Raw genomic sequence first — 14434 nt, forward strand, 5'->3', positions numbered from 1 at the left:
ACAGACCCACCGCTTGCCACTGTGCGCCCGAGAGAGGAACATGTAAACAATACAGGTGTCACCATGTGTTTTGGCGCAAGTGGCTGGAAGACCAAGGATTGTTGGCTTGATAGTGCGGTACGTCAGACAGACGACTACGTCGACAGTGAGGGTCTGGCACACATTGAACAGAAAACGTCTGAAAGAGGAATTGACATCGGACTGCTCTCAGGTGCGGATACAAATCGAAGCGAAAAGCCCAAACATCCCAGTACACATGTCAGAGACAGGCACATGAAAACGGGCATGGTGACAGGACTACAGGACAACGGTGAAGGCTTTCTACAGTCATCAGATAACCAACACTTAATGACTTCACCATTGCAGGAGAACTTTGCTAAAATGACAGAAGAAATTAAAAGATGTAACGAGAAACTTAGGAAGTCAATGGACAGTGACTTTAAGACTTGAAACTGTGAGAAGACGAACACTTCCAATCTCTTGACCAATTATGAACTTCGGCACTGTGACTATTCGTTTTGTCGGTAACATGTTCGCCACCCACGCGATCTGGCATCCATGTCGCGAGAACAACACGCGTTTGTCGTATCGGTTCGATAATGTCAATGCTATGTTTTGTATATGCTTCAGCTTTGATAACGGAAAATGTAGTTTTTGATTTTTTTTTTTTAACATTGTAAAACCAAATCACTGGTTACACAATTAAACAATCCAATCCAATCCAATCTCTCTCTCTCTCCTTCTGTCCCTACTATGCAGCATTATACCGCTGTGAATAGAAATCAGACAAAACGTTCCTAACACAAGATTATTTCCGTCTTCTTCTTCAGACAATGCCAACGACCCTGATGTGGCAGCGAGTGAACTATGGATTGACAAGGAAAGGATCGGCGGCAAACCCTGTCTTGTCTTCACGGACAATGGAAAAGGAATGGACTCGGCGACTCTCTCTAAAATGATGAGGTAGATACTCCTTTCTATGAAAACCATTTTATTTCTGACTCAACGAAAATGTGACCCACCACCACGGAATGAGTCGCATGTCACCTTTGCATGATTTTCATATTTGTACATTTTCTTAAAGAGTTTGTTATGCTCTATCCAGTGGTGAAACCCGTTTTAGAATAGAGTTTTGAGTTATAAGCCTGTGACTAAGGTGACCCTCACACTGTTACCAGACACTCCCCGGCCTTATATATTAAGCCTAGCGCAGAACCGCGCAAGGTGACATGCGACTCATTTCGTGGTGGAGGGTCACAAATAGCCATGCCGACTCAGCGTTCGTATTGGAAATTCAAAAAAACCAAAAGAATGGTAGTTTCTTGGAACGTCTTATTTATGACAAAACAAATTATTTAATTTGCAGTACGTCGACTAAGTGATCTTTTAAGTAGACCGAGAGGCAAACACTTATGACACATATTGTGAGCGTATCTCAAATTTGTCGACGAACCCTGCTTGTAAGATGGTGGCGAGGCAATGATAAAGTATTACAACAAGCAATCCGTTTACTAGGTTTTCAGTTGCACCAAAAAAAAATTCTGTACATCGGTTCTTTCTAAAAAAAAAAATAGTGTACCTTTTTCAACAAAGTGTTGTTGTTTTTTGTGCAAAGAATCTTTTTCAAAATATGTTGGATACTTTGCCTGAAAATTGGGTATTGATGCTACTACTTATGAAGTTCACCACAAGGCGAGAGAGTATAATTATATTTATCTAATGACCTGCCTCTTTGTCTCTGTTAGCTGAGGAGGTCATTATTCTGGATAATCTATGGTTACCATATATGGATGATCCATCATCACCGAGTCTCGATCTCACCTGTCATTGGTCATTGTCTTTGATCTCAGAGTACAATTGAATGATTTATAGAGGTCATCTGCATATTTATCGTTGACTCCGGGACTACTTTCTTCAGCAAAACGATTGAGATATTCTGCGGTATAAAAGTCGAACTCACGTTTGGGTAACGATCTACAAACATTTTAACATTCAAGAAATAAAGAAAACAACAAAGAATACACAGTATCTGCTTGTGTGAAAAGAGCTGAGTGAAGATTATGAGTTGGCCGAAGCGGTGAGAGAGAGAGAGAGAGAGAGAGAGAGAGAGAGAGAGAGAGAGAGAGAGAGAGAGAGAGAGAGAGAGAGAGAGAGAGAGAGAGAGAGCGATAGAGACAGACAGTGATTCAAGGCGCACAACTATATAGTAGGTTTCATAGGCAACCGCTTAGATCAATCCCGACAACACAATCCTGATTCAAAATCCTGAGCAACGAAATAAGAATTAAAGGCACAGTAAGCCTCCCGTAAACCATCACAGAGCTCCCCGAGCGTCTACATACAGTACAAGCATACTTCCATTTGAACGCTCACCGAACGGGAACATCCTGGCTGCTTTCTGTCGAGCGTGATAAATTTTCAAAGAATTTATTTTTGTGGACTTGCTCCTCTACAACAATGGCGCCTCGTTTTGGTGCTGGACGGCTGTTATGAATATACCGGAAATCACGCCCGGACAGTAAGCCTCCCGTAAACCATCACAGATACTGTCAGGCTTTTACACACAGTACAAACACCCTTCCATTTGAACGCTCACCAAACGGGAACATCCTAGGTGCCCTACGTAAAGAGCGAGCAATTTTTAAAGAATTAATTTTGCAGATTGTCTCGAACACTTTTTGGACCCATCCTGAACTCAGGTCAAAAATGAGTTACTTCCCTTCGGGTCTCATTCTATCGATGTAAACTGCCATAGCCGTGGATCGATGATTATCAGAATGTTTTTGGACCGTGGTGCGTTTTTGCGCTAGACCTAACTTTTAAAATCTAAATAATAAATTGACAGCTTGTTACACAAACATTCTTTAATCATAAAAGAATTCTTTTTTCATCAAGACAAGATCAGTACGAAGTTGTGACAGTTTGAAGAAAGAAAAGCCCGGAAGCAGGGTCACGCAAGGGTCGTAGCAGACGACGGTTTATGCATATATATCGCCGTTCCTCTCAACAGTTAAAAGCCATCGCTAGAGTTCTTGTGAACCACAGCCGTTTGTTTCGTGCATAAAAACGTGCTATTGTAGATAAGCTCACATCGAGTCGCATTCAAATGACTAACTGACGACTACATTGTGAAAAAGGGAAACTGGATCACACGGGTTCACGATGGCTCAGGGGCAAGATAAACCACGCAAAAATAAATTCTTTGAAAATTGTTCGCTCTTTACGGAGGGCACCTAAGCATTTTTCAATCGGTGAGTGTTTAAATGAAAGGGTGTTTGTACTGTGTGTAAAAGCCTGACCGTATCTGTGATGGTTTACGGGAGGCTTACTGTGCCTTTAAACTAAAACAGTATGTTTACATTTTTTTTCATTTGCTATTGCTTTTAAAGCATTGACGGCTAAACCTGGTTCAACAGAACAAAGCAGTCAGGGTCTGCTGCAGATCTGTCGTCTGCTACAGAATCATCGGCTACTGATCAAGTTGACCAACAACATGGAAATTGCCACTTACAAAGTTGGAGATACGGTTAAAATAAACGGTGGCAAAGAAGGTCGGATCTTGCGTGTGTTATTTTTCAATTTTAAAGTAAACAACGGTGTCTAGGTTCAGGTCATGCAGGCAGATAGATTTATAAGTTTTGACCTACATTGAATAGACCAGCGGAACAAAACTATACTGCAGTACAGTACAGTTAACTGGCCTAAGACTGAACGACAGACATCAAAGTAAGGCTCACCTAAATGACGATGGAAGAAGTAAGTAATCCACATTTGAACACTGAAGCACAACAGCTCGAATAAGCACAAATTCAGCAATCATCCTCATCGCTTGTAAAATCACACACGCAGTTGTTTTTGGCGAATACCTCTGACAACCGACTTGGGTCACCGACTGAAACCGGCCGGTAACTGCACAGTATCAAATTTCATTTCAACACTCTAGATATAACTGTTATTCGTTTTCTTTAGCAGTATAGATGACTGAATACAAAAGCAGGCGTTTTATGGCGCGTTTACCAAAAAGACAACTGGGGACTCGTTTTGCACATGAATTTGATGACATGACACGATTTGCGGTCGCGGAAGGTTTGGATAAGCAGAAAACAGGCACATGCAGAGTTTGTGTCAAAAAGTGGTGTGTTTTTTAATGAAAACGTCGGAGTAATGGGATACAAAGCTCACACACCTCGTCCTGAATATCGTGCATATTTTCCCTCGGGTAGATTTTCAGGTATTACCGAGCCTCAGAACTCGGAGTGTGTAACCTATATCTATATATGCATTCCTCTTTATATTATACCAAATATGAGTGGTAGTACTGCCCATGTATTAAACTCCTTTACTAAGCAACTTTTTTCCCAACCGACTTCTCGCCTATATGCTGTGACCAGTACATGTATATGCCTGGACTCAGGTTGATATATGCCGCTGGAGATCGTTTATCTGTTCCAGTCAGGATTCTCACTGGTTTATTATGTTGATATGTGACATTATAATTTGTGCTTCCTTGGACCAGAACAATACTGCGGAATAAGTCCAACGAGTGTTTGTTCTTGTCAAAAGTATTCTATCATTATTCTTTCGAGTCCATTTCCTTTGTAAGTGGGTAAAAGTACTAACTCCGTTTTCGGAGAAAACTGTACCGGACAAGCGTTAACTTTGAACCGTTATTTTTTCTGGTTTCAAAAAAAAATTCGTAACTTTTGAACTTGCTGAATAAGAGACTCCAAATGTTTCATGCTCTGGTAATAACACATTGGGTTCTTCGGAAATGCGGATGGCATTTATCGAATGCCCGAGCTTTCAATACACAATCGCACCTGTTTAAACCAATAACCAAGCTTTTAAGAAGCTTTAATAGATGTTCTGTTTATTTTATTACAGCTTTGGCTACTGTGAAAAGGCCAAGTATGAAAAACAAGCGGGACCAAAAGTCCGCATGCCAATAGGACAGTACGGCAACGGCTTCAAGTCTGGGTCCATGCGATTGGCCAAAGATGCCCTGGTGTTCACGGTTCGAAAGGAGTCACAGACTGCATCTGTTGGATTCCTCTCGCAGACAATGTGCGCGGACGGAAACATGGACACACTGGTTCTGCCTCTGCTGGAATACACACTGCCCAACTATATCCTTTTGTGTGCTGTAAAATAAATAAAGAAATGGAACACGGGACTGCAGGTGAGAGGAACAGGGACAAGATAACAGTACAAATGTACTCACCAGAAAACAGCAACGTTCACAAATGTACCCGGACTAGTTTCATCCTTATCAGCGGGGGGAACAACAAGATACTAAAAAGAAAAGTTGACAGAAAAAGAAAATCAATAGAATAAGCATAGAAGAATTCAGACAGAATCTAACGTAACTTATGTTTTGTTTATTTTGTTCTAAAACAAAAGTAATCAGACCTGGGACTTTGTGCACACATCAGTATGGGTTCGAACTGAGCGTTTTGCCGGTGTTTGACTGGATTAGTCTTTGGTAACGTATGGACATTTTTTGCTTATCCAATTAATACTATTGGAAAAACGTTGACACCGTATTCTCTCTCCATTATTTCATTGCTTGATTGGATGGACATTATTTAATGATTGATTGATTTTTGCAGCATGCTATACGTTATGTACACACACGTTTGAAACAACCACACGAGTGCATTAACAAAGGCGCGACATTTTGCATTTCAAAGTAAACCCCTAGCATTCCAACTGGCGAGATGTATGTGTATACATCGGTGCATCGTTCAGCACTACAAAATAAAACCTGTAACCATCCCACTACAAAGATATACAAAGATAGACACCAGTGTATCAATAATGAAGTTCAGCATTACAGAAAGAAGAACAACAACAACCACAGCAGCAGCAGCAACAACAACAAAAACACCATAAACAAAAACAATTCCAGTACAAAGGTGCACCTGAGTGCTTTAAGAATATCTATCAGCATACGTTAACCTTCCCACTACAAATATGTACGTAAGTGCATTACGAATAACGGTCGATGTTGTAATATAAAACCTTAACCTTAAAACTAGATAGAAGCAGCAACATAGATATCAAAATGGACACGTCGCTAGAAGCCATTTTGGAATTTTCGCCTTACAATTCCGAGGATGAACTGAAGAAAAGGCTGCGCAAACTATCGTCTCACAAACATTACAGCGGAACAACTATTGTGTTGTTTGGCTTGAAGAGGTAAAACATGGCTGAAATATGATTGCAGTGATCACAGTTTCTGTTTTTGTTGCTGGTGGTGGAAGGAATAATGGTATTTTTTGTCTATTTCTTTATGTGTTGCTGTTGTTGCATTTTTTCTTTTGGCCTTCTTGAAATCTACCAAGAAGAAAGGTATACTCCACACAGGATTTAAATGTTGGTTGTTGCATGTTGCTATTGTGTTAGATGCGTGTTTTGTTTGTTTTGTTTACTTCTTTCGAGTAAATTAAAAATTGGTTAAATCTCACAATAACTGTTTGGTTGGTCCCAGCTTAGGTCAAAATTCATAATTAAAAACTTAAGTAATTCTGCACTGGTACTATGCTTCCCTTGCGTTTTTAGCCATGAGAAACTTGCAATAACTTTCAAAACTATGTAAGCTGTTTTTTCTAATGCCATCCTGTGCATGGTAGGCTAAAATGTGGTGTTTAAATGTGTGTTTTGTTAGTGGGGGAGGAGAGTGATGATCGAATAGTCATAATCATGTGTACAAATACCTATTTACACAATAGCACAAACTAAATAGTTTCAAGTTCTTTGATTTATCAGATACTTAGTTCACTCCTCCGTTAATGCCTACTCTTGAGTATAGATTAAGTGTCTTATAATGGCATGAATATATTTACACACGTTGTTCCCTTATTAGTTCCTTTATTTAGTCATTTACTTATTTATCTACTGTTTTTAAATGGACGTTTGTATGTTGACAAAATACATCCAGTAATTAGACAGTATTATTTTCTTAATTTGTTCCTTTCCAAGAAGGCTTTAAGGCTTTACCTTTTCATTTCATGAACTTCATCAGTAACTGCGTCTGGTGAAAAATAGTTGTCAACAAACAAAGATTAAGATGTGTAAGTGGATAGTCTATTGATGTATTTCTCACAACTTTCTGATTCTGTTTACAATACCAGGGGAAGAAATGGGGTACTGGAACTGGATTTTGAATCGGATCCAACAGATATTAGAAACCCTGAGACTCACGACGCCTCTCAGGAGACCATACAACAGCAAGTTAAAGTGTTGGAGTACCGACAGTCACTGAGGGTCTGTTTTCTTTGTCCTACTTGTATGAGCCTCTCTTTCTCTTTGCCTTCTTCGTCTTGTTCTTCTTGTTCTTTAAGTCTTTGTTGTTGTTGTTGTTGTTGTTGTTGTTGTTGTTGTTGTTGTTGTTGTTGTTGTTGTTGCTGCTGTGATGTTGTTTTGTTGTTGTCTTCTTGTTCTTCGTCGTCTTCTTCTTGAAAAAAGTCCATGACTTTTGTTGAGACTATGGACATTTTACATGTAAAACGCTTGTGCCTGAATGGAAATTGGAATTGAAAAGTTCAACGAGACAATTATTTGGCACTTAACATAAATTATGCTCCACGTGAAAAGTCCGAACTAGCTTCCCATTAGTGCTAACAATGTAAGAAGCAAAGTAGGGATGCTAAACTTACTGCTACTGAAAGTTTAGTTGAACTTTTCGATTATAAAATATATATGACCATGGGGGAAACTTCAATGATTCATGAATTAATATTTAAGTTCAATAATGATTTTTGCAACGAATGTAAGAACAAAAATGCAATTCATGTTTGCCCACAGTAACGTTATCTATTTATGTCTCCCTGAACTCCCCACCCCAACCCATCCCTCACTACCTTTAACATTCATAATAAGTGGAAATAGCTTATGGCAATCAACGCTGAGTGTACTGACATTTTGTGAACATTTTGTGGTGTTGTTTTTTTAGAGATACTGCAGTATCCTCTTCAAAAAGCCAGAAATGAAGATCTTCATACGCGAGAAAAAGGTGCAGGGCTTTCTGATCACTGGTGCTTTGATGAAAAGGCAAACTATGATGTACAAACCGAAAGGAAAGGTAAGTTGTTTTTGTCTGTCTGGCTGGCTTCTAGGTTTTGTGTGTGTATGTGCTCGGGGAACAATATGACTGAACTGGTTTTTTTTATTTACTGTGATTTTACCGTGGTAATTAAAAATCAGCTTTAATCTTTAGTCATATGATTTACGCAGAAAATCTAAAAGGTTCTGACTATTAAATCATATAGGTTGTGCAAGGAAAAGAAAGGCAAAGGAGTTTATTTCAGAAAACCGCATGTGGGTACAAGAACAATGAACAGAAGGGAAGAAAAGCATACTGTTTTATTTGTGTGTACACTTATAATTAAGAACAAAGAAAGCCAATGAAATGTTTGTGACTTCGAGATGAATGTAATCAGTTTATGCGCTCATGACGACATTTTGTGCAGGGTACAGCCACCTTCCAAAGAATCAGAGTTCAAGTCAGTCTGTGTATATACTCATGACGGGTTTTTTTTCCTACAGGGCAAAGTTACTTGTCAAAGAAAGCAAAAGAAAAACAGTCTGTTCATACAAATACTTATACTGTCTTCGTGCAGGACAAAGCTGCAGAGATTGTGTTCGGCTACCTGCCAAAAAAAGGAGCAGAAGTAATGGAAGATGACGGCATGATGTTTTACCACAGAAACAGACTTATCAAACCATACCACAAACTGGGCTGCCAAACCAAGGTCTGATTTAGGACTTTGACTTTACTCGGAATAAAAAAGCAATTGATTTTTAGTTCATTTTTAAACTAAGACTGAAAGGCACTGGGATATTTGTTAATTCTGTTCAAACTGTAAAACAAGTCATGTAAACCGATATCAAAACATGTAATCAATCTGTTGGTCTGAAATCTCCACTGAAAAGTATTCACCGAAACTGAGTCCTGGCTGACGGAAACAGGCCGACTGAGACATCAGTGTCTCGGTATCATGGACACATGTGACCTTATTTGCATTAAAGGCACAGTACGCCTCCCGTAAACCATCACAGATACTGTCAGGCTTTTACACACAGTACAAACACCTTTCCATTTGAACACTCACCGAACGGGAACATCCTAGGTGCCCTGCGTAAAAAGCGAGCAATTTTCAAAGAATTAATTTTTCGGATTGAGACCATCTCAATCGGACCCATCCTGAACTCAGGTCAAAAATGAGTTACTTCCCCTCAACTGGCGATACCGTGGAGCGATGATTGTGCGTTTTGGCGCTAGACCTAACTTTTAAAATCTAAATAATAAATTGACAGCTTGTTACACAAACATTCTTAAATCATAAAAGAATTATTTTTTCATCAAGACAAGATCAGTACAATTCGAAGTTTTGAAAGTTTGGAAAAAAAGCCCGGAAGCAGGGTCACGCAAGGTCGTGGTTTTCGTAGCAGACGATGGTTTATAGCCATCGCTCGAGTTCTTATGAACCACATTCGCTTGTTTCGTGAAAAGTCAGAGGAACATAAAAACGTGCTATTGCAGATAAGCTCACAGCGAGCCGCATTCAAATTACAAACTGACGACTGCATTGTGAAAAAGGGAAACTGGATCACACGGGTTCACGATGGCTCAGGGGTAAGATAAACCACGCAAAAAGAAATTCTTTGAAAATTGCTCGCTCTTTACGTAGGGCACCTAGGATGTTCCCGTTTGGTGAGCGTTCAAATGGAAGGGTGTTTGTACTGTGTGTAAAAGCCTGACAGTATCTGTGATGGTTTACGGGAGGCTTACTGTGCCTTTAACGGATGTTCGTTGCTTTAAAGAGCTTAAAATCAGTACAAACATAACATATCTATCTATTTTCAGACTCAAGAAAAAATGAAGAATGCAATGGAATACTTGTGTGTCTGACATTGTAATTACGATTTCAAGCAAAACATTTTTTTGCAAATTAGTTAAACAGTTGTTAAGCTTCCAAGCTAAAATGCAATGCAATAACCTTGGCCGATTCTAAGTATGTTTGACCAAACGTTAAACATTTCAATTTATTTTAAGAACGTGGATGACACAGTGCTGCATCAACTTGTTTTAGAGACCGATATGTTATCGTCAAACACATTTCTCGAACAAAATTATCAGAAAACTGTGAGCGATAGTATCTGGAAGAATACGCATGTAAAGTTTCATGAACTTTTGTCCAGTATAGTTTTCTGGGCATCACTGTATCAATCAATCAATCAATATGAGGCTTATATCGCGCGTATTCCGTGGGTACAGTTCTAAGCGCAGGGATTTTTTTAAATTTTTTTTTAATGCAATTTATATCGCGCACATATTCAAGGCGCAGAGATTTATTTATGCCGTGTGAGATGGAATTTTTTTTTTACACAATACTATTATACATCACGCATTCACATCGGCCAGCAGATCGCAGCCAATTAGGCGCATATCCTACTTTTCACGGCCTATTATTCCAAGTCACACGGGTATTTTGGTGGACATTTTTATCTATGCCTATACAATTTTGCCAGGAAAGACCCTTTTGTCAATCGTGGGATCTTTAACGTGCACACCCCAATGTAGTGTACACGAAGGGACCTCGGTTTTTCGTCTCATCCGAAAGACTAGCACTTGAACCCACCACCTAGGTTAGGAAAGGGGGGAGAACATTGCTAACGCCCTGACCCAGGGTCGAACTCGCAACCTCTCGCTTCCGAGCGCAAGTGCGTTACCACTCGGCCACCCAGTCCACAGTATACACACACACGTCTCAATTTCCAGTCTAGCGAAAGACCTTGAGTCAAAACTTGTCTGAAGATAATAAAAACAAAAATTGAACTAATGGTGGCCAGTGTGAGTTAAGGCACACTCCTATTTATTATCACAGTTCGGCTCACTATATCAGATCCTGATAGGCTTTTTCATGGAATTAGACCATCCCTCCGCTCGGACGCATACCAAAAATCAACACCCTGAATTCTTGATGTGGTGAGTTGGGATTGTTTGATAAAGTAGTTTCTAAAAAGCCACTGTTAACTTTAAAGGGCAGCTGTCGGGTTGCCTGGTCTCAAAAATGCGCGGAGTCGCGTGCAAAAACGCGTTTAAGAGTTTTCCGAGTTGATTCAACTAAAGACTGTTGATTTGGTCCAGAAGAAGACACTTTCATCATTAGTTTGAAACCATTAAAATGCGTGAAACTTTCTGCTAGTTCTCACAATCCGCAAAAAAACCAAGCAGTTGGCAGGCCGAAACGACTCAAAATCCGCGACCGACAACTCTGTCAGCACAAGAAAAGACGCCGCAGCGTTAGCCTTGCTGTGACGTCACTCGAGGAAGCCGATAAGGCCGCTGTGAAGTTTACAGTACAATGTAGACTACAGCTGGACATCTGTAATGCTGTACGCGTGATTGATTCTTGCACAAAGTAAAGTATTAGGATGGTGGTATTTTCTCAAGACCCACGTTCCCATTTTCTCTTCTTTGATCTGACCGACTGCAACCTTTACAAGTCATTTCTAAAGTGGTTCACATGCTGTTGCTACTCCTCCAGTCCACCCGGTTAAACCATAAAGTTGCTCAACCACAGACCCTCGTGTCCCTGGTCAGCAGACACTGTACACTTATGAAGAAGGTCCGCTTGAGGTGTCACACCAATTACCGTGTACGTGTGAGGTACTGAATTCAAGACAAAAGCCAACTCTGTCGGTGGGAAAATCTAGGAAAGAGATGATGATAATACATCTTCAGTTACTCAAGTAGATAGACGAGATAAGATAAAGGGAAGAGAGACGGAGACAAAGATGAAACAGTAGATCTAGTGTGGAAAATGGGGGAGGGGGGTTCGGCCGCAAAAAATCAAAGATGAATTTGTCAAACTGTGTTTGTGATGGTTATCGTGTGTGTGTGTGTGTGTGTGTGTGTGTGTGTGTGTGTGTGTGTGTGTCTGTGTGTGTGTGTGTGTGTGTGTGTGTGTGTGTGTGTGTGTGTGTGATAACACGGGGTACATGACATAAGCTCGAACGACAAAAGCTCGAACGACAAAATCTCGAACGACAAATGCTCGAATGGACAAATGCTCGACGCGACAAAAGCTCGACGCGACAAAAGCTCGACGCGACATATGCTCGAACGACAAATGCTCGAATGGACAAATGCTCGACGCGACAAAAGCTCGACGCGACATACGCTCGAACGACAAATGCTCGAATGGACAAATGCTCGACGCGACAAAAGCTCGATGCGATAAAAGCTCGAATGGACATAAGCTCGACGTGACAAAAGATCGAACGTGTCTGTGTTATTGATGAATATTTTTGTTGTAATGGTGTGTGTGTGTGTGTGCGTGTGCGTGTGTGTGTGTGTGGAATCCAGCAGCGTGCTTACAACAACAACAACAACAACAACAACGTTATATCAAACAAATTTAGTAACAACAACAACAACAACAACGTGATATCAAACAAATGTAGTCAATTTGTCGCTCGAAACTAGAACAACATCATCGTGACCGTTTCAGATATGACGTTATCAAAGTAGTTTTGACAGCATCATTCTACAGTCCGGTCGAGCTTCTGTCGTTCGAGCATATGTCGCGTCGAGCTTTTGTCGCGTCGAGCATTTGTCCGGTCGAGCTTCTGTCATTCGAGCATATGTCGCGTCGAGCTTTTGTCGCGTCGAGCTTTTGTCGCGTCTAGCATTTGTCCATTCGAGCATTTGTCGTTCGAGCATATGTCGCGTCGAGCTTTTGTCGCGTCGAGCATTTGTCCATTCGAGCATTTGTCGTTCGAGATTTTGTCGTTCGAGCTTTTGTCGTTCGAGCTTATGTCGGACACCGGATAACACGTATGTGTGTGTGTGTCTGTGTATATGTGTGATAACACGTGTGTGTGTCTGTGTGTGAGTGTGTTTGTGTGTGTGTGTTTGTGTTCCTCGACGCGTGACAATATCTGCCAATAAGTTGAACAAAAACAGGGTTCAAGTGGAACAAAAGCAGGAGGGGGACGGAAGACATGTTATGAACTCCGTTTTTTACTGCGAAATTTTGGCCTGGGAGAAGTCACCCCATCCTAAGTTTCTCTTCACCTACCCGTGAAGTATGCTTGAGGGCTTGACTAGACAACCCGATTGCGCCCATTACACGGCATAAAGAGAGCACCGTTCAACCCGGCCGATTCCGCGGCTGACGTCACGCGTCCAAGGGAAGTAATTTTCGAGCGGGCTGCATTGACTCGGCCAAGAATGCAAACTTTCTTCGATTAAAGACATTGTAGCATGTCTAAAGTCTTCGGACTTGTGTTATCAAGCTGTCAAAATCACCAAGTAACTTTTAAGTATAGTTTCAGTTACATGATAACTCATTCTAATGAACAGATTTTGAGAGCCACAACCCAACAGCTGCCTTTTAAAACAAATTGATTCATCAAAAGTAAATCATAGTGTGCACAGCGACTCCCCAGGCTGTTGGTTTTTGATATGACACCAAGTGGAATCTTATCCCATTTTTAAATCCTGGCAAAATCTGAGATGGTGAACCGAACCGTGTACACGGGAAGGTAAGTTCAGTTTTATTTTGCTTCAGAGTTGCGAGAGAGCTGGTGGCGTTGGAGTGGTTGGAGTTGCCGATGTGACAGACATTATGCAGCCTATTCACAACAAACAGGAGTTTGTGAACGATGGAGACTACAGGTAGGTTCTAAGGCCTGCATAGTACATTGTATGGCTGTCTTTTTTTGTGATTTTTTTCCCTCTATTTATTCTTCTTTTAGGTGTTTCTCTGTTGATGTTGTTGTACTTCTTTGTCTTCGTCTTGTGTGTGTGTGTGTGTGTGTGTGTGTGTGTGTGTGTGTGTGTGTGTGTGTGTGTTCTTTTTAACTTTTTTTTAAAAAGTATTTTGTCAAAGACGTTCAAAACTGATTGCCTCAAGGATGTGCAACTTGGTGTTCCTGACTCTGTAACTGTACGTGTCTCTGTGTGCACGTTCGTTATCTTTTCAGTGGATGTATCTTCTACTTGTTTATGCTTCTGTCCTAGTACGCATCACCTTCATCAACTTACATCCGTGTGTGCATGTCTATGTCTATGTGTTTGTGCGTGTGTTTCATGAGTGCAGGACTGCAATGAAAGCGCTGGCAACGAAGCTGGACACATACTGCGGACAGATCATCATCTTGGATGAAGAGCGAGATGAGTAAGACTATTTTGCTGTTGTGTCATTTCTGTAAAATATCATCTTCAATAATATAAATTCAATTCTTATAACCAGTCTGAGTACGTGCGACATGAATCCAGTCTACATTCGACACCAATCCAGTCTAAAACTGATTCAGTCCAAATCCGACACAAATCCAATCAAAATATGACACACATTCAGTCACAATTCTACCCAAATCTAGTCCAAATCCGACACAATTTCAGTAAAATGCCACACGTCTT

At 40.6% G+C, this 14434-nt stretch overlaps 1 protein-coding gene across 1 annotated transcript in view; it reads left to right on the forward strand.

The window, feature by feature from the left end:
- LOC138977178 (MORC family CW-type zinc finger protein 3-like) overlaps positions 1-14434 on the forward strand; it is a 37711-nt gene that overhangs the window by 10258 nt on the left and 13019 nt on the right. The window contains exons 6-13 of the mRNA XM_070350085.1: positions 831-963; positions 4885-5126; positions 6036-6198; positions 7134-7266; positions 7955-8083; positions 8622-8753; positions 13581-13687; positions 14112-14189. Coding sequence (XP_070206186.1) covers positions 831-963; positions 4885-5126; positions 6036-6198; positions 7134-7266; positions 7955-8083; positions 8622-8753; positions 13581-13687; positions 14112-14189 — 1117 coding nt within the window. The remainder of the gene's footprint in view (positions 1-830; positions 964-4884; positions 5127-6035; positions 6199-7133; positions 7267-7954; positions 8084-8621; positions 8754-13580; positions 13688-14111; positions 14190-14434) is intronic.

This window comes from Littorina saxatilis, linkage group LG9 (genome assembly GCF_037325665.1).
Source record: "Littorina saxatilis isolate snail1 linkage group LG9, US_GU_Lsax_2.0, whole genome shotgun sequence".
Classification (NCBI taxonomy): Eukaryota; Metazoa; Mollusca; class Gastropoda; order Littorinimorpha; family Littorinidae; genus Littorina; species Littorina saxatilis.